The 27978-nt window shown below is 49.6% G+C and overlaps 1 protein-coding gene across 2 annotated transcripts; it reads right to left on the reverse strand.

Moving 5' to 3' along the window:
* BICDL1 (BICD family like cargo adaptor 1) lies at positions 1-27539 on the reverse strand (the record flags this gene model as incomplete). Of its 2 annotated transcripts, none has more annotated exons than XM_081339374.1 (10): positions 1-3735; positions 6266-6386; positions 8298-8428; positions 9605-9748; positions 10110-10316; positions 10950-11129; positions 12589-12735; positions 17184-17300; positions 21864-22079; positions 27087-27539. In XM_081339374.1, the coding sequence occupies 10 exons, from the start codon at positions 27537-27539 to the stop codon at positions 3505-3507; spliced, it is 1947 nt and encodes a 648-aa protein (XP_081195500.1). In that variant the 3' UTR covers positions 1-3504. The 2 variants fall into 2 exon arrangements, with proteins under 2 accessions (XP_081195500.1, XP_081195499.1); XM_081339373.1 differs by having other exon boundaries at positions 10110-10328.
* Positions 27540-27978: the final 439 nt, after the last annotated feature.

The following is a 27978-nucleotide window of genomic DNA, read 5'->3' on the forward strand; positions in this document are numbered from 1 at the left end:
AAGAAAGGTCGGTGGGTTTTTAAGAACAATGGACGAACACAAAGGTGGTGTATTTTCAAGGGCAAGAGCTTGGGGGTTGAACCAACTCCACCAGCTTTTACCTACGTCTTTTTCCTAGTCTAATCTTTGGCCTGTCAGGAAGAAGATAGGTCTTACCCGGTTGGTCAACCATTGTTCCTAAATCAGCGGTCAAGTCTCCTTTCCTTGGCCTCCTCCTTCTAGTTGTTCCACCTACTATCACCCCCTGGTTCACACACACATACACACACACACACACACACACACACACACAGTCACCACCTAGATTCTGGGAAAGGTAGCAAACGAACGACCAGCAGACCCCAAATTCCATAAAGGGAATGATGATACGCAGCAATTGCTTTCATTATGCTATTCCAACCCCAAATGACGGTAGCCATCTTTGCTGGAGAGGGGTGTCAGTAATATTGGAAGAGTCTGAAGCCCCTCCCCATATCATTCCAGTGCAGGATAAGCTCACAGCTTCCTGCACTGATACCCAGGCAATTATTATTATTATTATTATTTTTAAACTACCTTCCTCTGAATTTTCCTAGCGCAATCTCTGCACTACTGCCCCTACTCAAAAGAAACTCATCGGGCACATGTGCATCCCAAACAAGCTAATCACACTGTAGCTCAGCCTGTGGTGTCAACTCCTACACCTGTTCCATTAATCCTAGGTCAGGAAGATTGTCTGAATACAGCCATCATCTCAGGTGGCTTCCTGCCAAGCATACAGGGATGACGTACGTTTTATTGGCCATATATGTCGGGATTCTCTTGCCTACACCTGTCTTGGTTCAGGAGCTCGGAAAGGGCCAGATTACACCCGGCCCAGTCTTTGCTAAGCCATGTTGGCCGGGGATGATGGAATTCATCATGGTCTGAATTCAGGGGGAGGAACATTTTGGAAACACCGATGTATGAAGGTTGTCAGGGAGAAATAAACAATCTAGCTGGCTGAGGAATTCTGGGAGTTGAAGTCCACAAGTCTTCAAGTTGCCAAGTTTGGAGACCCGGGACTTAGATGTTGCAAACTACCAAGTCAATTTCATTCTATCTGACCAGCTACCGCATTTTTTTCTTCTTCTTCTTCTTCTTCTTCTTCTTCTTCTTCTTCTTCTTCTTCTTCTTCTTCTTCTTCTTCTTCTTCTTCTTCTTCTTCTTCTTCTTCTTCTTCTTCTTCTTCTTCTTCTTCTTCTTCTTCTTCTTCTTCTTCTTCTTCTTCTTCTTCTTCTTCTTCTTCTTCTTCTTCTTCTTCTTCTTCTTCTTCTTCTTCTTCTTCTTCTTCTTCTTCTTCTTCTTCTTCTTCTTCTTCTTCTTCTTCTTCTTCTTCTTCTTCTTCTTCTCCTGGAGCTTCAAACTAGGAAGCTGTAAGCAGCTATCTCCATGATGCTAATTTTAAAAATCTGCAGAGCTGCGTTTCCTGCTGCTATAACCTAATCGCTCCAAAAGGACCTCAGTAGCGGAGATCGTGGCTCTGCTGGAGCTATTGTTCCCAAGTTTATTGTTCCCAGAGTGGTGACCTAAGAGTGGGGGAGACCCCGGTTCTAATCTCACCATTATTTAGTCGCAGAAGCTCCCTGGGAGACATTGGACCACCGTCTCTCAACCCCAAAAGCAGAGTGGCGTAGACATGAAGATCCTTAGCTAGACGCTGGGAGATCCAGTCCAACCTCAGCCATGGAAGTTGCCTGGGTGATTTGGGGGCCGGTCAAATGCCCCCCCCACAGCCCAGCTACCTCATAAGTGCATACCCCCAGAATATAAAATATTAATCCTGGATTTTTAAGCAGGAAGACTGGATTTCTGTCTACCTACAGCCTCTTCCTTCAGCTGGTGTTTTCCAGATGTGTTGGGCCAGGCTCCCTCTCATGTCAACCTGTACAGGACAGGGGTCCAAGATCTCTGGAAGACACCGAACAATTGTTGGAAGGATAATCGATCTCTGATGGGATGGGCTATTTTAACCCCCTTCGTATTTTCTCTGGGTCTTCTCTGGAGAGATGGTCGGGTGGCTAGTGAGGAAGGAAGCGTGAGACACACGACTGAGGGAGCAAACCTGGAGTCTTTTGAAGGTTTCTCCTGGAGGCCGCAGGATCCTTCTCTTTCTAGAGAGAAGATCCCTCTATCATTTCTCCTCTGCCCTCGTTTCCACCTGACCTCCTCCGGCGACAAGGCAACAGACCAGTTAAGGATGGAAGCGAGTCTTATGGATTTGGACGAGGAAGAAAGTGTCCTTTCCAGATTTTGCATAACGCTTCAAAAGGTCTGCAAGATCTGCTTCCTGGAACCCAGGCCTTGGGTCACCTGCTCTCCTAAATGAAAGAAAAGTGGTTTTCCCTGAACACTTTCCCATGTGAAGTGTAGCATTGCTGAAGGAAGGCAAGTCGCCATCACACTGCCTAGCCAGCCCCACGCTCTTCGTGTCAAGTAACCAGAAGCAAAACAGAGAGAGAGAGACATGGGGCTTCACCCTCTGCCTTAAATTTTGACTCCTCTGGGGCCTCTTCAGGTCATACAGACTGAATGTCTCTTTCACAGTTGGCTCTCTGCCAGAAACCAGCAACCTCAAGATCCTAGCCCGGGAGTAGGCAACCTGGGCTCTTTGATGACTCGTGGACTTCAACTCCCAGAATTCCTGAGCCGGCATGGCTCAGGATGGAAACCTCTCCCTTTTCCCCTCAGCACGGCTGGCTCAGGAATTCTGGGAGTTGAAGTCCACAAGTCATCAAAGAGCCCAGGTTGCCTACCCCTGTCCTAGCCCTATGTGCAATTCAGGCAGTCCTCGATTTATGGCCACAGTTGAGACCGACATTTCCATCGCAAGATCGTTGTGGAGGGAGTTTTAGTTCACTTTACGACCTTTCCCGCCACAGCTGTTAAGTGAATCGTTCGGTCGTTAAGAGAACCTGGCTTCCCCTGTTGACTCGGCACGTCGGGAGCCAGATTAGAAGCTTACCAATGGCGATCACGTGACCCCCCCCAGGGCAGAGTGCAACCGTCATAAGTACGTGCCAGTTGCCGAGCGCCCGAATTTCGATCACATGACCCTGGCGATGCTGCCACGGTTGTGAGCGCGAAAGCCGGTCCTAAGCATTCAGTGCCGTCGTCACTTCGAACGGCCCTTAAACGAATGGATGTAAGTCAAGGACTGCCTATCGAAGGAAACCCAGACTGGAGTCTAACCAAAGCTGATGGGGGTCGGTGAAGAGGTCAAGGATACCCTTCCCTGTCAACGCAAAGAGATGGACAAGGGGGTCTGTAAACGCGAATCAAACCTCGCAGCTTGTGTGTCTGTGTGTCTGGGCATGTGATGTACGCAAAGGCCGAACGGCCTTTTGGCAGGAGGTCACCTGATGATCAGGGCTGGGGGAACCATCTGCCACCAGCTTCTCACAGCTTCCTTCCTGACACACACACACACACACTCCATCGCCCACCCAACAGGAATAGGGGGAAACGGGGACTGCTCCCTTCCAATTAATTTTTCTTGAAAAAAGAAAACAGGCGGTTTCCTTCGGCCCCAGCCGGCTCAGAGCCCTGCTGCTGGAGCCTCAGCAGAAGTGAAGGCTGGGCACGACGCTTGGCTCTGTGGCCGCTGCTGCTGCTGCTGCTGCTGCTGCTGCTGGTGAAGTTGCACGTCATTGTCTGGCTCCATTCCTTAGGATGTCTGTCCATCAGCTGCTGGTCGATGAGCCTCTGCATGTCATCCTACGGCCAGGAAGAGAATAACGGTTCAGGAGAAGACAGTGACGATGGAAGGGGGAGCGAGAGAGAGAGCAGGGGTCCACAACCCTTGGGCCGTGGCCCTATCAAGAACGCTGCAGAATTCTTGGAGAGCTTCAGCATTCAGACAAATCAGCCATCCACAGACCCATTGAGGTGAACCATGTTTACACATCATTCAAAAGAGACAACAAAGGAGGAAACTAAAAAGGCCAAAACACGTTCTTCTCCAGTAGCCAGCACCCATAGAGAAGCGGAGATTGATCCCAGACAAACAATCAAGCAGAAAATAACACCCTAATTAAAGAACTACCAAGGAGAAAAAACCCACCTCCACAAACGCTGGCAGGGCAAGTACTGTTTATAGACAGAACAAACCCCGCACTGTCCAGCAACATGGATGATGTTATTTAGTTGGGTAATGAAATGTCTGCAAGCAAGCAACCCAGCTCAGAGAACACCGAGGACTCCACAAATATTTCGCTTCTATTAAACAAGAGACAGGCCAGCCAAGTGACCAAGACGCATTTTTCAGATGAGGACCCAAGTGCGAAAGATATCTGGACAATAAGTTATTCGTGCCTTTCAACACGGACGAGGCACCCATAGTTTATAGGACATTTGCATTCCTTCCCTTCCAAAACAGAGGTTAGCTACCTACCTTCCCACGGGCGGTATCTATCTTGACACCGTGTTTCCGAAATTTGGCGTCTCAATGGCCAACTTCTTGCCGTGCAATGTATGACCCATTTTCTACGCAAGGGGTGGTTTTGAAGCGGGCACCTCCCCCACTCTGAAATCCACCACTCTTCCACCTCCCCCACTCTGAAATCCAACCGATGCCTCTTGTAGCAACATCTCAGCATCCCCAATAGTTTCCAAAGACAACAATTTGACCAGGAGGTCTCCAGGTCTCCTGCCTTGAGCAGGGTTGTTGAACTAGAAGACCTCTGAGGTCCTTCCTGCCGATGATTCTATAGTCTACGGTCTAATCCAGGGGTGGGGAACTAGGCGACTTTACGACCTGTGAGCTTCAACTCCCAGAATTCCTGGGCCAGCATGAATTCTGGGCGTTGAAGTCCACAAGTCGTCAAGTCGCCTAGTTGCCCACCCCTGTTCTAAACCTTGCCAGATTCTGCCCCGAAAGGATGAAGCGATAGCCGGGTGGGATGGGACAGGAGGTATGACACGGGAAAGGGAAGAAGCGGCGGGGAGGGGGCGCTCACCTTAAAGGCAGGAGGGGTGTACGACTAAAGCTGTCATTACGGGAAGTGATAAAGGCCACTAGATCAGAAACCAGAGAAGCCAAATAGTGAAAAGGCCTGAAGAAGCAAACTGGAAAGAGAAGAGAAAGAGAGAAATGACTTTCCAGGAGAAGAGGAGAAGTTCAACCAGGAGAGTTGCGGGAGACGGGGACGGGAGCGCCCACTTGTGATGCCCCCCCCTTTGTGTATCAAGGGGAGGGGGGGTTGCACAAGGCCAAGCAGAGTTTGAGGGGCCACCTCAGAGTCTAGAAAGCAGCCACCAGTCCCAAGGGCTCAACTTCAAGCCTTGTAAGGGAAGAGAGGAGATGGCCTCTTGGGATCTGCTGGTTGGAAGGGAGGGACGCTAGAAGAGGAGGAACTGGGTGGCTGATATCCTTTGGAGGTCAGTTCTGCAGGTCGTCACCCCTAGGAAGAAGGACTTCAAGAAGAGCCCAACTCTCCTTCTCCTCCTCCTCTTTCTCCTCTTCTTTTTCCTCCTCCCCCTCCTCTTCCTCCTCCTGCTCCTCCTCCTCTTCCCTGCAAACCCTACTGCCTTCTAGCACTGATGCTGTTTCCTAGTTGGGTAATGAAACATCTTCAAGAAAACAAGCCAGCTCAGAGAGCACCAAGTGCCCAACAGTCCTCCTCCTCCTCCTCCTCCTCCTCCTCCCATAAGGGGGGGTCAATGAATGTGTATCGTCCACAAATTCATCTATTGCGCCATTCAGCCTTGGAGAAACGAGGACCCCGTCTGGTCCCGGCTGGAGCTGAATCTCTGCCAGTTGGCCGGTGACATTTTGCAGGGATGTCAAGCCGTGATCCAAACCAGCTTTTCCTCCTTCAGAAGCCCTCTTTATGGGCTTTTACCCACCCCCACCCCCGCAAGTGTCCCAAGCTGAGCCCCACCAAAGGGGAAGAGGGTTCAACTGTCTCTCCTCCATCCAAGCGTCTCAAAGGTTTCGTGAAACCCCGCTTACGGTGGGATCTAACAAAAGCTTGGAGGTAAAAGGAGAAAGGCTGGCCTCCCTCGCCTCTTTGCATTTGAAACCGTTTTTCTTGCCCCGACTTACGGTCTGATTGGATCGAAGAGAAGAAACACAGGGAGGTAAAAGGGTGGAGAAAAAGACGTTTTTGAGACGTTCGCCCTGGTTCCCTCTACTTCCGGTCTCCTGGCAAGGGAGGCCTTTAGTTATCAAGCCCACGTGGCACTGCCCCACAAGAAGAACTCTGTGGGTTACGTGGACCTGGGCCTGGCTTCCTCTTCCTCCTACCTGCCAGGCTTCCAGCTGCTGCGAAAGATCAAGCTTCTGTTGAATGGCATCCAACAGCTGGCTGTTCAACGACATCATGTCCATCCTGCATTTGGCCAGCTCCATCTCAACGGCGTTCTTCCTGAAAAAAGCAAAACCAACGGTCACGCAACCATTAAGAGCCCTTTGGTTTCCGGTAAGCCTTTCGTCTCTTCCCACAAGTCAGCCTGGTTTAGGTGTCTGGCTGGGGAATATGGGAACTGCAGTCCCAACCCATCTCAGGGGTGCCAGGCTTGGGAAAGCTGATCCAGATGGCTATTCTACCAAGCAACAGTGGTCATTCATGAAACTCTGATTTTTTTTAAAAAAAAAATAATATCTCTCTGCCTACGCATCTGGGGCTGGCAGAACACAATCTCCATTGCAAATGTCTTTGCATTGCAAAAGGGGAAAAAAACTCATTTAAAAAAATTCCCTTTGCAGAATGAGTATTAAAGATTGGACTTCCTAAGTAGCCAGTTTCCATGGATACAGAAGAGTCAGTAACCTACACACAGCCTAAAATACCAGAAGCTTCCTGTTTTTCTGGCGTCGAACTCAGTAGCCAACAAATGTTCTCTGATCAGGCAAGAGGGGGCAGCAACGAGTAGCTATTGGGACTTTCTTTTTTCTTTCTTTCTTTCTGCCAACCGGACACTTTTGGCTGATCACAATCAGACCTGTGCTATGGGTCCATTATCAGAGGAAGAGAAAAGGAATAAAAGAGGGAGGGAGGGAGAGAAGGAGGGAAAGAGAGAGGGAGGAAGAGGAGGGAAAGGGGGAGGGAAAGAAGAAGGGAAAGGGAGAGGGAGGGAGAGGGAAAGGGAGAGAAGGGGAGGGAGGGAAAGGGAGAGAGAAGGAGGGAAAGGGAGAGGGAGGGAGAGGGAGGGAGAGAGAGAAAGAGGGAAAGGGAGAGAAGGGGAGGGACGGAAAGGGAGAGAGAAGGAGGGAAAGGGAGAGAAGGGGAGGGAGGGAAAGAGAGAGGGAGGGAGAGAGGAGGGAAAGGGAGGGAGGGAAAGAAGGAGGGAAAGGGAGAGGGAGAGGGAGGGAGAGCGAAGGAGGGAAAGGGAGGGAGGGAGGAGGGAGAGGGAGGGGGAGAAAGAGGGAAAGGGAGAGAAGGGGAGGGAGGGAAAGGGAGAGGAGGGAAAGAGGGAGGGAGAGAGGAGGGAAAGGGAGGGAGGGAAAGAAGGAGGGAAAGGGAGAGGGAGAGGGAGGGAGAGCGAAGGAGGGAAAGGGAGGGAGGGAGGAGGGAGAGGGAGGGGGAGAAAGAGGGAAAGGGAGAGAAGGGGAGGGAGGGAAAGGGAGAGGAGGGAAAGAGGGAGGGAGAGAGGAGGGAAAGAGGGAGGGAAAGAAGGAGGGAAAGGGAGAGGGAGGGAGAGAGAAGGGAAAGGGAGAGGGAGGAAGAGGGAGGGAGAGCGAAGGAGGGAAAGAGAGGGAGGGAAAGAAGGAGGGAAAGGGAGAGGGAGAGGGAGAGGGAGGGAGAGTGAAGGAGGGAAAGAGAGAGGGAGGGAGAGGAGGGAAAGGGAGGGAGGGAAAGGGAGAGAAGGGGAGGGAGGGAAAGGGAGAGAGAAGGAGGGAAAGAGAGAGGGAGGGAGGGAGAGAGAGAAGGAGGGAAAGGGAGAGGAGGGGAGGGAGGGAAAGGGAGAGGGAGGGAGGGAGGGAGGGAGACAGAGAAGATAGAACCAAAGGGCCTCAGGTGACCTCCAGTCCATCCACCTGTTCAAGACAGGAGACTTTATACCGTTCCAAACAAATACGGTAGCTGTCCAGTCTATTTTTGAAAACTTCCAGAAAATTTCTCTTTACTTCTCTCTTTAACAAGCTTCCACCCGGTTGCTTCTTGCCCTGCCTTCAGGTGTTTCAGAAAATAGGCTGGTCCCCTCTTCTTTGCGAGAGCCCCCCCCCTCAGATACTGGAAGACAACTATCATATCTCCCCCTCCCCACAATCCTTCTCTTCGATAGGCTGGGCATCCTCAACGTCTTCCAAACGCCCAGCAAACCGATCAGCTTACTTAGAGATTGCGTCGTCTCGGTCTCTGATAGCCTTCAAGAGCTGCTCGCTCATCTCCTTATCGTCTACCGATCCCCGGAGCCGATCTCTTTCCTCTTTCAGCGACGTCATTTCTACGCTCAGCAGAGTCACCTGAGAAGACAAAAGCGGGGGGGGGGGAGGAATTCAAGGCAAGGCTGCGGTTGTGGCTTTCGCACCAAGGCAAAAGGACACAGCCGTTCCATCTGGAGGTGTCCCTAGCAGGAGTTGGCGAATCGAGAAAGACCAGCCGATCTGCGCCACGGTTAAAACTCCAGGGAAAAAAAGAAAAATCTCCGTGAATGGAGAAGCTGTTTGTTCAAAAAAAGGCATCTGGCTCCTTAGATGCTGCCGTTTGGGCCTTGGCTGAGGTTGGGTCGGTTGGCTGTGTTGTGTTGTGTTGATGTTTGGTTGAGGTTGTGCCCCACCTAAAGGAGCTGGTGGCTCCTGCTTGAACTACAAATGGAGACCTTTGTCCATCTTTAGCTGGCGCCTTAGACGCTTCTTCTGGCTTTGGTGACAGATGTTTGAGCCACTCATCCAGATGTGGCTCGACGGACGCACAGTTTACCTGGGGCGGCCCTTGAAGACTGTTCAGATTTTTCCCAACTGGTGCAGAGTGGCTGGTTTGACTGACAGGTGGAAGTCAAGTCAGCAACGTAACTGTTGGGTTTCCCGGTACAAATCCAAAGTGCCCTTTATCACTTATAAAGCCCTTCAGGGCTCAATTCCGGATTATATTCAGGACCACCTGCGCCAGGTAAAATCAGGGAGAATCTTGATGCTGCCTATTAGTGACTGGGTTCGTTATCCTTTTATTTTTTTAAAAAAAATTAATAATTTGGGGTTTCATGGCGGTGAGCGATTTTTATTTCTGCATTTAGGTATCTATTTACCTATCTGCTCTCTCTCTCTCTCTCTCTCTCTCTCTCTCTCTCTCTCTCTCTCTCTCTCTCTCTCTCTCTCTCTCTCTCTCTCTCAGGAAGAACTTCAAAAGAGCAACGGAGGCATATCCGTGGAGCTTAGGACTGCCCCCAACCTTCGATCATTTCGCCGAGACCTGAAGACCTGGCTCTTCGAGCTTTCCGGCCCAGGCTGAGTTTTAATTGGGGTTTTAATTGGGGTTTTATATTTTTTAGGGATTTAATTTAATCTTTTTAATTATTCTTAATTTTTGTATCGATGTTTTATATACCCTGTAAACTGCCCTGAGTCCTACGGGAAAGGGCGCTATATAAATTCAATAAAATTCAAATTCAAATTCAAATCCTTGCCCCATCCTTGCTTTACCTGGCTGTGAAGCTGCTGTAGCTCTTCTAGACTCTGCCTCAGTTTCCCCCGCTCGCCTTCCATTAATTCCCTCAGGGCTCTCGAATCCTCGCTCGTTTGCTTGATCTGTTCTTCCAAAGCGTCGTCGTCACTTCGCCGAGACCCCTGGAAAAAAAGGAATATAGAAGTCTTTTTACCCCGGGGGTGGGTGGGTGGGTAGTAGAGGATTTGTCGAGGTTGACTCAAGAGGCGCAACTTGAGAAAGAAGCAAAGGGAGCGAAGGGGTGGGGGGGAATGGCTACGATTGGAAGAAAAGGAATTTTACCTGGGCCGGTGGGCAGCCTGAGAAAAACCACTCGCAAACCCCTAAGTCAGAAGCGGAGAACTTTCAAAAGGGGCAGGGTGTTTTCCCGAAATAAAGTGCTTCAACTAGATTGGTGGAGTGGGGGGGGGAATCGTAGAACTGGCTTTGCTTCTTCTGCACCACCCACCCACACCCACCCACACCCCGCAAGACCCCACTAACCGGGGAATCTGTGCCGTCAATCACACTTTGGATCAGCCTCTTCAGTTCGCTGAGCGCAGCCCGCAGGCTGCCGGCTGGCACGTCTTTGGCTGATGAGGTTTCGGAAGACTCATCCATGGAAGAGTCGGTGGAGACGGCAGAATCCGCACTGTCGTTCCCCCGGAGGTGGGTGCACAAGTAGCGGACTTGGCAATAGGCCTCCCAAAGCTGCAGCCTCAACTGGGATAACAGAAAAAGAAAAAGAAAAAAAGAAAGAAAGAAAGAAAGAAAGAAAGAAAGAAAGAAAGAAAGAAAGAAAGAAAGAAAGAAAGAAAGAAAGAAAGAAAGAAAGAAAGAAAGAAAGAAAGAAAGAAAGAAAGAAAGAAGAAAGAAAACAGTGGAGGGGGGTCAGAAAACTACAATACCCATCTGATAAATTTCAAAGCCAGGATATAATTATGTACAGGTAGGCCTCGATTTACAAGAGTTCATTTAGTGACACTTCCTTTTTTAGTACAATTTAGTACAATCAAAGCACAGACCATGTGGGTGGGGCTTCAATGGCACCATAGTGGCTCCTCCTTCTCCTCCTCTTCTTCTCCTTCTCCTTCTCCTTCTCCTTCTTCTCCTCCTCCTCCTCCGCCTCTTCCTCCTCCTCCTCCTCCTCCTCCTCCTCCTCCTCTTCTTCTTCTTCTCCTTCTCCTTCTCCCCTTCTCCTCCTCCTCCTCCTCCTCCTCCTCCTCCTCCTGTTGGAATCTGACCAGCTTAAGAACATTCAGCTGAAGGAACCTCCTAGAAGCCCAAGCCATTCACCAACGGTTGCGCAACTTCCAAAGTTTTCTGGAGCCCACAGCATCCTACCTGTTCTCGCTCTTGTTCCAGCTCCTCTGCTTCCATGCTCTGTTCAATCTCCGACAGCAAAGACATCCTGGTGGAGTTGAAATCATGGAGGCTTCGTTCCTCATTCAGCTCCTCCATCTTGACCTGCAGCTGCCGATACGACAGTCTCACCTCTTGAAGCTCCATCTGGCTTTGGTGCAACTGACAGGGTGAAAAGTTAGCCCAGAGAGAGAATTAACCAAGGTCCATCCGCCAGTGATTGAAACGCAACCCAGCTTGGCCTAGAATAGCTGTTGAAGGCCTCCTCCAGTGAACTTTTCAGGAAAAGGGCCGGGACCTCAGTGCAGTCTTGCTTAATTTAACTTACGTTAAGCAGGACAAGAAGCAATGGATGGAAACTAATCAAGGAGAGAAGCAACCTAGAACTAAGGAGAAACTTCCTGACAGTGAGAACAATTAACCAGTGGAACAACCTGCCTCCAGAAGTGGTGAATGCTCCAACACTGGAGGTTTTTAAGAAGAGACTGGACAGCCATTTGCCTGAAATGGTATAAGGTTTCCTGCCTGAGCAGGGGGTTGGACTAGATGACCTCCAAGGTCCCTTCCAACTTCTTCTTCTTCTTCTTCTTCTTCTTCTTCTTCTTCTTCTTCTTCTTCTTCTTCTTCTTCTTCTTCTTCTTCTTCTTCTTATTATTATTATTATTATTATTATTATTATTATTATTATTATTATTATTATTATTATTATTATTATTATTATTATTATGTCATACTGCATAATCCCAAAGATTACTCCTAGGGAATTTCAGTATACACACCTCGACCTACTATATCACGTGGAAAATTAGTTTGACAACAAATTTGGGGTCTTGGAGTGGACCCTCCTGATTTTAGAGGGAGACGATACATCTGTGGTCTTGGGTTGAAGGAAACACCGCCAACCAACTAGGAAAATCCATAAGACCTTAGATCCAGGAGGTAGAAGGATCGGCTTGCATTACTTGCAATGATCCAGAAATCTCAAGTGGGTTTTCATGGATTGGAAGAGGGGAGATACTTCAGAACAGAACAGAATAAGAGTTGGAAGGGACCTTGGAGGTCTTCTAGTCCAACCCCCTGCTCGAGCAGGAGATCCTATTACCATTTCAGACAAGTGGCTGTCCAGTCTCTTCTTGAAAGCCTCCAGTGATGGAGCAACCACAATTTTACTTTACTTTACTGTGGTTTATTTAGTGTTACCAGAGGAAAAAACACACATGAAGTACTCTGCATGTGTCCCAAATCTACTCCCTCCCTTTTTCTTGTGTCCCATCGTAGGGCTGAGATGGACCTCCAAAATTATTGAGACTCCCAAGGCAAAACCCTCTTTGGTCTCCTCTTCCTCCTCCTCCTCCTCCTCCTCCTCCTCCTGATGATGCTACCTAGTTGGGTCATGAAACATTTGCAAGAAAACAAGCCAGCTCAGAGACCACCAAGGACTGCTCAGTCCTCCTCCTCCTCCTCCTCCTCCTCCTCCTCGCACTGATGATGCTACCTAGTTGGGTCATGAAACATTTGCAACAAAACAACCCAGCTCAGAGACCATCAAGGACTCCTCAGTCCTCCTCCTCCTCCTCCTCCTCCTCCTCCTCCTTTCTGGGTCCCCTGCTTCCATTCCTACCTGCATATCTTTTTCATGGCTTTGCCGTTCCAAAATTAAGACACGATCTTGAAGTTCCTCCACCGTCCCCTGGAGCAGGTTGTTCTCCTCCATCATGGCGCTGAGACGGCGCTCCAGGTCCTGCTTCCGATCCTTCAGCATCTTAATCTGAAAAAAAAAGTAGGGGGTCCCAAGGTCAAGACTGAGCAAGCCCCCCCCCCTCCGCTCTGGAGAAGAGAGGGACGCCTGGGCTCTGGAGAGGCTAGAAGAGAACGAACCTGGCAGAAAGAAGCCACACCTGTGGACACAGCCTGGAACTGACGGAGAGAGGAATGTGGGAAGAGAACGGAAGAAGGACTGGTCTCTCTCCCCAGGCTGACCCCCCCCCTTTATGGAACTGGCTTGCGGAGTGGGAGGAATTTAAATTTGCGAGCTGGAATGTGCGTTGCCAAGCAAAGGAGAGGGAGGGAAAGAGGCCGGGCGCTCACTCTGTTCTCTGGAATTCCCGAGGGATTAAAAGATGAACTTGGGTTCCACGAAAGGTCACCGGGCTCTTTCCCCCCCCCCAACTGCCTGGTTCCCCTCCCGCCATCGGTCCCAAATACAAGGCCAACTGTTCCCTCCCTCCCTCCCTCTGGGAAAGGTCCTTTGTGGTTGTGTTCAGCCTGCACAAGGTGTGAGTGTGTGTGTGTGGGGGGGGGAACCTCTGAGACAACATCATTTGTGGCTTCACATTGCTGAGAAGACCAGGCTGGCCCTGACAAAGTGGATTTGTGGGGGAGGGGGGAAGAGTAGAGTAGGGTAGGGTAGGGTAGGGTAGAGTAGAGTAGAGTAGAGTAGAGTAGAGTAGAATAGAATAGAATAATAGAATAGAATAGAATAGAATAGAATAGAATAGAATAGAATAGAATAGAATAGAATAGAAAAATGGAATGAAGAATAGAATTAGAATTAGAATTAGAATTAGAATTAGAATTAGAATGGAATGGGCCTTGGAGGTCTTCTAGTCCAACCCTCCTGCTCAGGGAGATTCTGAGAGTTACAAGAGAGCCCTCCTGTCTCCCCCCCAAGGGGCGGGGGAGCTATTAGGCATAGAATTGTCTTGCATTACAGAGGTTTTGTGTGTGTGTCTTCGTATATAAATCTGTATGTGGGAATATGCGTGTGTGCTTTCTTGGGTGTGCATGCACCTATATAATACACACAAATATACATAGGTGTGTGTGAACGTGTAATGTGTACGGGTGTGCCTGTATGTGAATGTGAAAGTGCGCTTGTGTGTATATACGTATGAATGTACATGTAAACATGTACACACACAATCCACACACAGAAGACTTCTGTCTACCTGGCTGTGCTCACCCACCCACGTGCGTCTTTGTTAGGGTAGGAGCCAGATTAGAGAAATTCCAATCACGGAAGTTGCTTAACCGCTGTTGCAATATTGTGCAGCGTAGGCAACATTTTTGGCCCAGCCGGTAAGCAGAATTTTCCCCTTCTCCCTCTGCCATGATAAGGCACCGCCGTTTCCAGCAAGAAACGTAAGCAGGAATGTCCCTGGAAGTTGGAGAAAGGGGGGTAGCCCAAACCTACCCCACTTCCTGCTTCCCTAACGTCTAAGATACGTCTAAATGTACATTTAGGTGTACATTTGTTCCCAGGTCAGGCATGAGATAAGGCGTCAAAAGTCCCCCAAACGAAGGGAGAGAGAGAGAGAGAGAGAGAGAGAGAGAGAGAGAGAGAGAGAGATACAAGAAAAGAAAAGCTGGAGAAAAATAAGACAGCTTAACAACTGTGAGATGGAACTTACTCAAGAACCTGATATGGCATTAAAAATTTGAATTCTATTCATCAAAAGAAGGTGACTTTGGCTCCTGGGCCAGCAGCTTCGAATAGGGTACCTAACGCAGGTAGTCCCTGATTTATAACCATTTGTTTAGGGACTCTTTGAAGTTACAACAGCACTGGGAAAAAGCGACTGGTCGCCGTTCTCCAGCCTTATGACCGTTGCAGCATCCCCACGGCCTCGCGACCAACATTCAGACGCTTGGCAACGGGTTCGCGTTTACAACGCTTGCAGGCTCCCAGGACCACGTGATCCCATTTTACTACCTTCTGACGTGCAACGTCCACCGGGAAGCCAGGTTCGCTTAAACAACCGTGTTACTAACTTCACCACTGCCACGGTCCGTTTAAGAACCGCGGCCAGGAAGGTGGCAAAATGGGGCAGAACTCACTTAACTAACTGCCTTGCTATCTCTGCCTGAAATTCAGAGCCCACTTGGAAATAAAGGTCACGCTTGAAAGTGTCCCAATTTTAGTGTGGACTTCTTCACTTTCCCAGCTTCAGCGAGAGGCCCGCCGTCTTCCATGTTGCATTTCTCTCCTTGCACCTTGGGAATTTAAGAAAGATTTCCCACGTGAAAATCTTCCTGAGACTTGGTGAAGTGAGACACATCTCTCAATACTAATTACGCAGAAGCCCAGGGGGGAATTTAGCAACTCTCTTGGGTGGCTGAAACGAGACAAAAATCTGTTTTGAAAAAAAATAAAATATGGCGGTGAGATTCGAATGGGGACTTCCAAACCAATTGACTCAAGTCTGATTCAATTAAAGGGGAAAAAAAAAAGCATTTCCTTCAGTCCAAAGAGTGTGGCCACTTTCTTCTGGTTTTCGGCAAAGCTCCGCCGTAGCGAACAATCGGTTTCCTTAATGACCGGTGTTGGTTTAACAGCTGTGACGTCTGCACTTATGATCTCCAAATTCACTTAACGGCTGCTGCAAGAAAATCGTCAAACCAACTCGGTCCCCGACCATTATGACCCTAATGGCCGGGCTCCTTTAAGGTCATAACTTGAGGACTGCCTGTAGAGATTTCTAAGAAGAGTCTCAGATTTCCACCCCCCGCCCCAGCTAATTCCACATGGATACGTTTCCCCATCCTAAAATTCTGAAACTCCAGAGACTTTGAAAACTTCCAAAGGATTTTCATGAGCAAAGCCTGATGGGAATTTCCTCAAAGCATCCCGCTGACCATGCAGGATGGCGAATGTCATGGATCCCATGGGCTTGATCAAGCATCCTAGCTGGCAAAGAGGTTTTGTGAGCGAGCACGATAAAAGACGGTGTGCTTTAGAGACAGCAGGTGTGTTTCATGTATGTTGCACGTGAATGATTCTCCCAGCACCCCATTTGCAGACCAGTGAGACGCAAAGCCCACGAAGCAGCCGAGAAATCAGACAGCCGCAGAAGAGGATGGAAATAACGCATGCAAAAGTGGGATGTGATGACATGCAATTCAAGCCTTGTGAAAATATTCATACTTACTTCCAATATTTGCTGCTCCAATATGAGGAAGATGGGGAAGGAGGAAGGAAGGTTAAAAATGGGACAATTAGGGTTAAGGAAATGGGGGTGGGGGGTGGGGAGCAAGCAATTGGTAAACCTAAGGCAGGGAACCGAAAGATGCTTTTTTTCCAAGAAGCAACTGGACTTTCTTGTTTTTCTTTGAAGACGTTTTGCTCCTCATCCCAGAAGCTTCTTCAGTTCCACCTGAATTGTGGAGAATGGGAGGATTTACACTCCGTTTCCCACCATCCAGTCGGATCTGAAGAAGCTTCTGGGATGAGAAGCGAAACGTTTTCAAAGAAAAACAAGAAAGTCCAGTTGCCTCCTGAAAAAGCTCCTTCGGGACAATTATGACCTGGATGACTTGAGAATCTCCATCGAGGTGAAGGAAGGGAAACATCTCAACTATCTTCTCTTCCTCTTCTCTGGAAAGACCTCTGATGGACAACTCAAATATTATATAGGCACTCTGAGATATTTCCCAGGTTCACTGCCCTAGTTCAAATTCTCTCGGTTTTAAGCACCTGGGGAATTCTTCCAACACATTATATCCGCAATGGTTTTGAGGATTTCAACGCATGCTTTTCACTCAAAACTTTTTTGAAGGCAGAAATGGGATGGGGGAAAAAAACCAGTGAATCAAATTCATATTTAACCCTGTGTAAGGAATAAACTGTAAGTGACAGGACGTCCAGCGTTATCCACCACTGATTCTTCAACTTTTATTTCCTTTTTTGGGTTAAAAAAAAAAAGAATGTCAAAGAAACAGTGGCAGATAACATTTGTCGTGTTGAATTATCCCGTGTGGAATTGTCTGTGGTGACAGTTCCAAAACACCAATTCGCTGTGGTGAGATGGCCGCAGCAAGATGGCCGTGGTGAATTAGACGTGGCAGGATCGCTCTGGCGAGGTGGCCACGACGAATTGGCCGTAGCGAGTTGTCCTAGACCAGGGGCAGGCAACCTGGGCTCTTTTATGACTCGTGGACTTCAACTCCCAGAATTCCTGAGCCAGCACCCTTTCTCCTCAGCATGGCTGGCTCAGGAATTCTGGGAGTTGAAGTCCATGAGTCATAAAAGAGCCAAGGTTGCCTACCCCTGTCCTAGACCCTTTTCAAAGGCAACTTCAGACAAAGCTTCTCTAACCTGGAGGCCTCCGAACTGTGGAGGACTGGCTTGGAATTCTGGGAAATGAAGTTCCCTTCCATTGAGAGACCATCGCTATAGAGTACAATTGCCCAAGACTGCCCCAACCCTGAAGGACTCACCTCTGCTTGAAGGCTCTCAAGCCGTACTATGTGCTGGTTGGTGGATGACCTCTTCTCCCTGAAGTCCTCTTGGAGGACATGAACCTGTGTGGAGAGCTTTCGCTCCGCTTCTGACGCCTGCAATATGAGAAGACGCCATAATTTCAATTCACCTTTAATGGAGCCAGGCCTGCAGTTTGCTAATAGCACTAACCAACCTTGGCGGATGTTGAAAAACTAAATTTGGTTGGATCTAGTTAATATTTGGATGAGAATTCAATAGGAAATCCAGGCAGTGTGTCGAAAAAAAGAAAGAAAGAAAGAAAGAAAGAAAGAAAGAAAGAAAGAAAGAAAGAAAGAAAGAAAGAAAGAAAGAGAGAAAGAAAGAAAGAAAGAAGAAAGAAAGAAGAAAGAAAGAAGAAAGAAAGAAAGAAAGAAAGAAAGAAAGAAAGAAAGAAAGAAAGAAAGAAAGAAAGAAAGAAGAAAGAGAGAGAGAGAGAGAAGGAGGGAGGTTGAGAGGAAGGAAGGAAGGAAGATAGTTGATGGAGGGGAGGGAGGGAGGGAGGAAGAAAGAAGAAAGGAAGGAAAAGAAAGAAGGCTGAGGAATTCTGGGAGTTGAAGTCCGCAAGTCATAAAAGGGCCAAGTTTGAAGACCCCTGGTGTAGGGTCTCCTGCCTGAGCAGGGGGTTGGACTGGAAGACCTCCAAGGTCCCTTCCACCTCTGTTAGTCTTCCAACTTGGAAAAAATCCGTACTCTGTATAGCGTTCAGGTATATTATTAACCCAAGAGACAGGGACACCCTTAGCATTTTTGCAGAGTCATTTCTCTGTGGGCTTTGGATCTCGGAGAATGGGGGGGTCCCTCGTCTGTGACTTTTGAAAACCATTTGATGGTCCACGTTCTGCCCATGCGCCCAGCTGCGTATTATTATTATCGGGAAGGACGCCCAGGATAGAAAGCAAGAGAGAGGCAGAGATTTTCTAGATAACTCCCAGTCATTTCAGACGTCACTGCGGTGTCTCCCTCATTATCACCAGGCTCACGGTAGTGGCCCAGTGGAAAAGGGAGGGGGGGAAGCCCCCCAAAACCCCCCCTCAAAACCAGGAACCACCACCGGGTTACCATGGCAACAGCAGCTGCCCAGGAGACAATGATGTACCGTTGCCTAGCGACTGGTGACGAGGGCCTTTGAGCAGTGGCCGGTCTTGACGTCGTTTGAAGATTGATCATCCCCGGTGAAGATCAAGCCCAGCACGATCTGAGCTGTTCCGATGTGCCGAATGCGGGAGGCAGGATGCAAGTCATGCAGCCAGCCTTGGGGGAAGGGAGGGGAGGCAGAGGGAAGGGAAGCAGACGTGCCTGCCTTGATTTATCGCCATGAATCGGGGCTCGGAATTACTAATCAAGCTGCTTCTTAAGGGAGCCGCCCCTGATTTAATACCCGTTTCGGACCGTGGTGGTTTTAAGTGGATGGCTGCGGATGTTAACGTGAAGAATGCAATTGTTATAGTGGATTTGGCTTCCTCCATTGATTTCGTTGGTCAAAAGAGAGCTGGGAAAGTCGCAAATGGGGACCACACATCCCTGGGAAGCTATAACTGTCGTAAATACAGGGGCTATCCCACTCACTCAAGCGCACACACACACACACACACACACAGACACACACTCCAAGGGTGTAAGGAGTCTTTATTGAAGCTTCCAAGCCTTAATTGTATTGCCCAGCAGTTCCCTGTGCCAGGAGCAGCTTAACCCCAATGAGTTCCATATAGGCTACTCAAATGAAGCCAATGCTAGTCCTCAAGGCAAAGGCAAGTCTGGTCCACTAAGCCAGGGGTCCCTGGATCAGTACTGGGCTGCGGCATGCCAGCAACCAGTCCACACAAACAAGCAAAACCCCATCCTTGGGATGCAGGCATCACACAAAACCAGGCGCTCTTCGGTCTATGGAAAGACCTCTCTCCACGGAACCGGTGATCCCTGGTGCCCGAAAGGTTGGGGACCTCTGCACTAGGCCAAGGCAAGTTCCCAAGACAAAAGGCGAGTCCATAAGACAAAGGCAAGCCAAGGAAAACAGCTGGAGAGACACAATTCGAAGTTCAAGGCAAGAACACACAGCAAGAAAACTGGGAACATGTCATTCCCAGCACCGCCTCCATCTTTCTGCTGTGCTAAACTACCAAAATACGGAGTTTCGAGCGCACATAGAACTTGTGTTACTACCAAGACCAGTAAGTGGTGATGCTCCTCAGTGTTCACGTGAACAGAACCAGAATTGGTTGAGAATTCTCCATTAGGGTCATCCCAGCTTGCTCCATCAGGAACCAAGGTATGTTTGCTGAAGGATCTGGAGATCCAGAAGAAAGCGAAGAGCTGGGCCACTCTCAGCAGTCAAGAACTGTACCCTGGTAGTCACCGCTGGGTGAGTGAGGATCATCTAAACCAGCTTTCCCTATCAGAGTCCCCTACAAGTGTTGGGATGGCAATAGCACTTAGACTTATATACCGCTTCACAGTGCTTTACAGTTTACAGAGTCAGCATTATTGCCTCCAACAATTTGGCTCCTCATTTTACCCACCTTGGAAGGATGGAAGGCTGAATCCACCTTGAGCCTGTTCAGGATCGAACTGCTGGCACTGGGCAGAATTCCCCAGCACAGCAAGGGGAAGCCCACCCATTTTAAACCTGATACAGACAAACACAACTAGGACAATCCAGAAACGGTTGCAGCGAGTTCTCCTTGCTTAAGAGATGCCAACCGCTTTGGAAGTTCTACCAGCTCTCCTGTCCTTCAAGATACTTGTGCCTTTGTTTGCTACCATTTAATCTCCCTCGTTTGATCCTCCCTTCAAATGCGAGCTTGTTAGCAGAGGAACAAGCTGGCCGGTCCATCTGGACCTCAGATTAAACCAAGAAGCTGCACAGACAATATGTGGTGCTAGTCAGCTGCAGGATTATCACTCAGCATCGGGGCTGCTAGCACATGGCTAACCTGGCAGGAGATTAGGGAAGCTACTGTAAGTAATGTTGAGGTTTCTGGTGAGAAACCGTCGTGCCCCCACCACCACAACCTTTCTTTGTAAAAACATCCAGTTTCATCCAATTTTAAGTGGAAGTCGTAAGTCCAGGACTACCTGCGTGGAATTGAGAGAAAACCCCCCCCCAAAAAATGGAGTAGCTTTTAAGAGCTGGCTTCAGTGCAGTGCTCCATTCCCTCCAAGGCTAGCTTTGGAGCTACGGGGCCGTTTGAGCTATTTCTGCAGGTTCAAACTGGCACCGGCTGTTTTCTGAGACTAGCCAAGGCTACAGAAGCGTAAAAATCCGAGGCGGTACCGTGGAAAACATTTTGAGATGAGTTCCTCTCAGGCAAGCTGGCTTGGAAGCAATTAAGCTGGCCCCGGAAATACCCAGCGACTCCCGATAAGGAGATTTATTTATTTTTTTATCGTAGGACAGGTGAGGAAGAGTCGCAGGAGACAGCTGTATGTATAACAAAACAGCGAGCAAATGCCCAGGGCTCTTTTCTCAACTGCAAATGGTCCTTGCCTTACAACCACAATAGGGAGCAGGAAATCCGTCGTTAATCAGGGCAGATATGAAGGGAGGCACTGGGTGACCGCACCTTTCCTCCCCCTCCCTCAATGGCTGTTAAGCAAAGAACTGCGGACACTAATTGAGATATTGTGTGAGCGAGATTTGCAACCTTCTCTGCAACTTCCTCATTGACTTTGACGGGCAGGAGCTACCTGGGAAACACGCAAAGGGGGGGGACCCACGTGCCCAAATCATGGTCATGTGACCGGCAAGGGGGGGCACTTGACAGTCATAAGTGCAAGGACTGATCACACAAGTCCCGTTTTTCCAGCGTAGCTTTTGAAGGGTTGCTTAAATAAATAGTCGTAAGTCAAGGACTGGTTTTACAGGCAGCCCACAACTCGCAACCCCCCCGACAAACGTTTGGAGTTGCGACAGGACTGGAAAAGCTGACTTAGGACCGTTTTTCACCCTTGCAACCGTCGCCTGCTATCCCAACGGTCCCGGGATCAAAATTCAGCTGCTTGGCAACTGACTCACGTTTAGGTTGGCGGGGATGTCCCGGAGTCCCCTTTAGGGATTTTTCGACAAGCCAGATTCCACTTAACAACCGTGTTACGAGTGGTACCACCGCAGTGGTTCACTTCACAACGGTGGCCAAAAGGTGTTGCCCCATTTGTAACGACCGACATTTGGGACTCAACGCTGGTGGTAAGTCTCCCTGTATCTGCCGTTTCCCAAGAGGAAGCAGACAGTCTGGAGCAGGGGGTCTTCCAACCTGGCCCTTTGATGACTGGTGGACTTCAACTCCCAGAATTCCTCAGCCAGGCACGCGTGCCTGGCTGAGGAATTCTGGGAGTTGAAGTCCACCAGTCATCAAAGGGCCAAGTTGGAAGAACCCTGGCCTGGAGAGATTCTTGTAATACAGGTGATCAGCAATAAAGACACCTATTAGACCCATTCTCTGGGTTGTTCCGGTGGCTTGTCCCTGACATTGGGCCTGGCTAATACATGGATACGGCCATTGTGGTCGTCGGTTGAGGACTGGCGTACAAACTCCTCCCCGTCATAAGGCCTCAGGCTGGACCTCAGCACCTGCAAGCAAGCCCGCCACATCGGCAGGGGCCCTCCGTTCCCCTCCCTGCGGCCGGAGGCCCTCCCTCACCTTGCTGAGCTGATCCAAGAGTCTTTGGTTCTGCTCAGATAGTTCCTGGACCGCCCGCGTCTTCTCCCGATCGGCTTCCCGGAGGTGGACCTGTTGCTTCTCCAGCTCATCCTGCAGCTGCTTGACGTCGCTCTCCAGCTCCGAGACGCGGCCTTCCCATTCGCCCTCTTTGTTCTCGAAGCGTCGCCTCAGCTCGTGTTTCTCTTGTTCCAGGTGCTGCGTCAGGAAAGGGGAAAAGGAAGGCGTGAGCCACGTGGCAGTGTGTGTCCTGGACTTACAACCGTTCGTTTAGTGACCGTTTCAAGTTACGACGGCACAGAAAGAGGCAACTTGTGACCGTTTTTACCCTGAAGACCGTTGCAGCATCCCCAGGGTTGCCTGATCAAAATTCAGACCCTTGGCAACTGACTCGTATGTACGACGGTTGCAGCATCCTGGGGTCATGTTGATCCCCTTTTGCGACCCAAGCCAATGGGAAAGCCAGATTCACTTAACAACCGTGTGACTAAGTTAGCAACCGCAGCCATTTGCTTAACAATTGTGGCCAGAAAGGAGCAACGGATGGAAACCAATCAAGGAGAGAAGCAACCTGGAATTAAGGAGAAATGTCCTGACCGTGAGAACAATCAATCAGTGGAACGACCTGCCTCCAGAAGTTGTGGGTGCTCCAACACCAGGTTTTTAAGAAGAGGCCGGACAGCCATTTGTGCAGAACAGTATAATGGTTGGACTAGAAGACCTCCAAGGTCCCTTCCAACTCTGTCATTCTGTTAGTCTCCACACCTAACTATTCCTCTTCTGCTAGGGCTTTTCAAGATTTACTAAATTGTTAGCAGGGAGCACAGGTGAACGAAGGATCATTTTTGAGAAGACAGAAACATTATTTCTGTTCTTCGGGCATCTCCTTCCTTTTCCATACGAAGTACTGGCACACCAGGTTTGTTTGCTTTGGGGGTAGCATTTTGTGTGACTCCAGGAGGATTCTAGACCTCCCTTAGGCATAAAAACTGGCTGGGTGACTTTGGCCCAATCCCTCCCTCTCTCTCTCAGCCCTTAGCACCTCATCGGATTGTTGTGGGTGGAGAAAATAGGAGGAGGAAGGAATATTATCTATATTTGCTGCCTTGAGTTGCGTATAAAAATGATAAAGGCAAGATAGAAAAAAAAAGATCTAATAAAAATACATAAATTAGGTCGGTTCCCCGAATGAGTTATTTATAAAAACAATAAAGATGGGATACATGCATATATACATACCTATATACACAGACTTTTTGAATGTGACAGTCCTCTCTTAACCTTAAGGGCAAACAAACTGGAAACTCTTGTTTTCAAAAATGGGTGCTTTTTTTTAAAAAAAAAAAATTAAGGACAGAGACTTAATTTCCATTGCAGCCTGTTGCTGGGTTGTTTGCTTCGGAATTGCAAATCTGTTTGGAAGGCTTGTTCCAGGGCATAAAAAAGTGCAGAAAATCCCCCGGCGGGCTGCCTTTTCAAAGAGATCAGCGGAGAAACTGTTTACAAAAAACAACAACGCTTGGTTGCTTTTGAATGCCGAAATGTTATTTTCTCAACGCTGGAGATTTGAATGGAGCCTTCAGTGCAGCAACACTGGGTTCCAGGCAGGCAAGAATTAAGCCCATTTTATATAAATCGGGTAGAATGTGGTGTGTGTGTGTGTGTGTGTTGGTGGTGGGGAAGCAGAGGAACCCAGCTTCAGATCGACAGATGGAAGCCTAGGGAATAAAGGACATTTTGAGCTTTTGCAACAGAACAAACAGGCTAGGCTGAGGAAAGTACTGAATTTGAAGAGAAGCTTGGCAATGGATGGCAGAAAGAGGCCCGCCCGGTGTAGAGGGATAGGAAAGCTGGAGGTTCATCTTTGAAGAACGCTCCGTTTGGCATTTCTTCCCTAAGAAAGGGTTGGATTAGATAGCCTCCAAGGATCCCTGAAATTCTCTGGTTCGGATTCATCATTGCACAAGAGTAAACATGAATGGAATAGGCTACATGAACACCATTGTTACGATGTGCATGGATGGAAACCAGTCAAGGAGACAACCGCTCTAGAACTAAGGAGAAATTTCCTGAGAGTGAGAACAATTAACCAGTGGGACGGGTTTTCTCCAGAAGTTGTGGTTGGCCCAACACTGGAAGTTTGGAAGGATGGACCCAGCCATTTGTCCAGAATGGTATAAAATCTCCTGCTTGAGCAGGGGTGGGTGGGTTTGGACTAGAAGACCTTCAAGGTCTCTTCTTGTTATTCTCTTCTTAAGGATCAGGTAGACTTCCCCAGCACTACCCTTGAGGGTATATATGTGTCCGTCATTCATAGATGCTTGCATAGCGGTTGCATTCAGGCATCTGTGAAATTTAACGTTCTGGCTTGAGGGCCCTCAAACAGCAAAGCTTGGAACAAAGCTTTGAAGTCCGATCGATCAATAAGCATGGAGGACAAGTAACGCCGCTGAACATGTCGTCGTGATTTGGGAGCTGTTTGTGTCAGCCCATTTGCAGTCTTCTGCAACCTTCGCTTACTTACCATCAACCCCTTCGCAGTGTAGGTATGCGGTGAAGGCTATGGGCAGTTGTGGGCAACTCTATTTGTCAAATTTCTATTATTAAGCAATCCAGTTGTTATCATATCACCCCTCCTTCTTCTCTTCACTAGACTAGACACATACTCAGTTCCCTCAATCGTGCAGCATTATGGTTTAACTTCCAGATTTCTCATTGTTTTTACTGCTCTTCTCTGCCCTAGGGTGTCGGCATCCGTTTTGTATCATGGTGACGAAAATTGGATGCAGAATTCCAAGTGTGGCCTTACCAAGGCCTTGTAAAGTGATATCAGCCCTTCTTGTGATCTTGAAACTATCCCTCTGTTGATGCAGCCTAGGACTGCGTTGGCTTTTTTGGCAGCTGCAGCACACGGCTGGCTCATCCTTAAGCCGTGATCCAATAAGATACCTAGATTCCTCTCAACGTCAGTGCTCCCAAACCTCTGGTGCTCCAAAACTTTTTTATTTGGTCTGGGGCCCTGAGGGGGTGGCCCAGCACGGGGGGGGGGTTGCTGAGGGAGTACGAAGACCTCATCCCCATCCTTTCCATCTCGTAGCTCTCTTGGTTTCGGTATAGATTTTTAACTGATATGGTTTTAATTTGTTCATGTTTTAATTATTTTAGCTGTTTTATAACTTGCATGCTGGCCAAAGTCATCTTGCAGGGGAGATGGAGGGGCATAAAAATGTAATAAGTCAATACAATTTTTCATTGGATGTCTAGTTGGTACTTGCTTAGCACCAAGGATAGTAGGCGAAAGAAGAGTCCTACCAAACTACGAAACTACGAAAGCTTTGCCGGGTTCATCTTGTAGTAAGCTCTGGTTTGTTAGGCTCAGATAGGAACAGATCTAAATAGTATAGTATCAAAGACCGTAAATTTGTTACAGAATGGCTTTGGTCAAATCCCCAGTACCCAATGGACAACAGTCCTACTTAACTATGAAAACTTCACTGGGTTCACCTCGTAGTAAGTTTGTTCAACTCAGATCTCAACAACCCAAACTGGCCTAAGTCACAACAATAAGCCATCCATCATGGTTTAGATGTCATTAGGGCTGGGTTCACACATAACATTAACTCACTACACAACATACCGAAGCTTCGTATAAGCTGTGGATTCTATGAATAGAATCGCCTGCTTAATCCATCTAAGTCCAGTTTTAATTGCTCGGCTTTCCACCTAGAGCTGCACTGTTTGAGTTGGGCAGCTTTATAAGTCTTAACAATAAAATATTTTTCAGGCAACTGGTAATCAGTGAAATCTGTATTGCTTCTGTATTATTTCCAGAAGGGTTGAAATTTGAATTTTTAGTGTATTTGAACAGGGTTGTTGATGTTTCAGCCTGAAACATGCAAGAGCTGTTGCTGGTCAGTATTGACAGTCTACATCAGGGGTCTTCAAACTTGGCCCTTTGATGACTTGTGGACTTCAACTCCCAGAATTCCTAAGCCAGAGTGCCTGGCTGAGGAATTCTGGGAGTTGAAGTCCACAAGTCATCAAAGGGCCAAGTTTGAAGACCCCCCCTGGTTCATATCACATAGACTGAGGACTTCAATGGGGAGGAGGGGAGTCCCAGGTCCCCAAAGTATCAGACTTTGACCTGGGATCCAATATCCTGAACAGGCCAAGAAGAAAATCCAGCCAAGCCCCAAATGCTCAATGCCCAGGAGGAGAAACCAGTATTGATCCACAATCGATGGGAAAAGTCCTGTTTCTACTTTACCGAATCCAACAGGTCACACGAGCTCAACAGTTCAACATTCCAGTTCACCCAAGGCTGAAATTGGTTTACCAAAAAGGCCTGGTTCACAGAAATCACCCAATCTTGTTTTAGCCTCATTTGGTACCCTCTGCAAATCCAGGAAAGTGGATTCAGTTTACCCCTGAGTAACAGTCGGGTAAATACAGGCATAAGGGGGAGATGTGGGCCTGTTTAATGTAACCGCCGTCCCTTTAAATACTCTGGCATTTCCCACCCCACCCCAGATGAAACAATTGCAACTCCCATAATTCCCAACCAGCTTGGGCCTTGAGGAATTGTGCTCTCCGCACACCTGAGAAGAACTGGAGCACCAAACGTATTTCCTTCTTCCTCTGGCTTTCCTGCACGTGACATTCAATCAATCCTGGTTTGCCGGCCTCTAAACCTCCCGGCTTGTTTCTAAAGCTCTGCTTAGAGGAAGCAGAATCCCACCCTCTCCAGGCCCAGCCTCTTTCCACCCCTAAATCAAGCTTTCCAAGGTGTGTCAATCCTCCGCCACTTTCCCCAGCCTGGGGCTCTGGACATCATGTCCCATGACCCCCCCCCCCCCCGCTCCCTGTGAAACGTGGCTACAAATGCCGGGAGCTGCAGTCCCAAACCCGCGGGGAAGGGCTGCTCTAGAGGAGCGGAAGGCCAAACGGGCGTGCGCGGGGATTTTATTTAATTTAATTTGAATTTATTGAATTTATATACCGCCCTTTCCCGAAGGACTCAGGGCGGTTTACAGGGTATAATTTTTAAAACAGGGTCGCCCTCAACAGGGTGGCCCTCAACCTTGGAGAGATGCTCTCTGCACATGGTCAGAGGGAGCACCCCACGGGCTCCTCAAGAGGGGAAGGCGGTCCAATCCTCCCCAGCGGCCGAGTCCTGAGTCACCGCCTGGGCCTGCCAAGCCTCACCTCCAGCTTCTCGGTCAGCTCCTTGTACATGCGCTCGTACTGGCGGCTCAGGTCCTGGTTGCGCTCCAGCAAGGCTTTGCCCAGCCGGGCGGCCAGCACCAAGTCTTTCTCCTTCTGCCTCATCAACGACACCAGCTCCGGCTCGGCTGGCGACGCCGCCGCCGAGCCCTGCGGCTCGGCCTGGCCGGGCCCTTCCCCGGCCGAGGCCAGCAGGGCCAGCTCCTCCTCCAGCGCCAGCTCCAGCTCGCCGCCCACGGCCGGCGGAGAAGCCGCCGCCGCCGCCGGAGGAAGAAGAGCCGCCGGCCCGGCGAGGTGCGCAGCCGGCCCGCCCGTCTCTTGCCCGGCCGTCGGGAGCGGCTGGGCCGGCGCGGCGCTTGCCGGGCTCTCCATGCGGCGGGCGCTGTCCAGCTCGGAAGGTGCTGAAAGGGGCCCCGCCAAGCAGAAGGCGGACATGGCCGGGCCCCGGGCCACTCCAGGCGCGGCAGCGGCAGCGGCGGCCGAGGAGGAGGAGGAGGAGGGAGCCCGGAGCCCGCAGCGGGCCGCCCTCGGGCCACTCGCCTGTCCTCCCGGCTCCTGGTCCTCCGCCGCCGCCGCCGCCGCTGCAAGGGCAGGGGCCGCCTACGCCCGCTGGGGCCGCCGCCTCCGCAGCCCGGCGCTCTCAAGGCGAGCCGGGAGCCCGGCCGGGGCTGGAGGGCAGCGGGCCGTTGCTGCTGCGGGGGCCGGGGATGGATCTGCTGCTGTTGCTGCTGCTGCTGCTGCTGCCGGCGGCCCCGCTTGGCAGCCCCGCGCGCCGAGCCCCATCGCCGCCGGAGCGCCGGCCAAACATCGCGCGGACGCGGGAAGCTCGCAAAGCCGGCGGCGGCGGCGGCGGCGGAGGGGCGGCCGGCTCCTC

The sequence above is a fragment of the Vipera berus genome (genome assembly GCF_964194415.1).
Source record: "Vipera berus genome assembly, chromosome: 14".
Lineage (NCBI taxonomy): Eukaryota > Metazoa > Chordata > Lepidosauria > Squamata > Viperidae > Vipera > Vipera berus.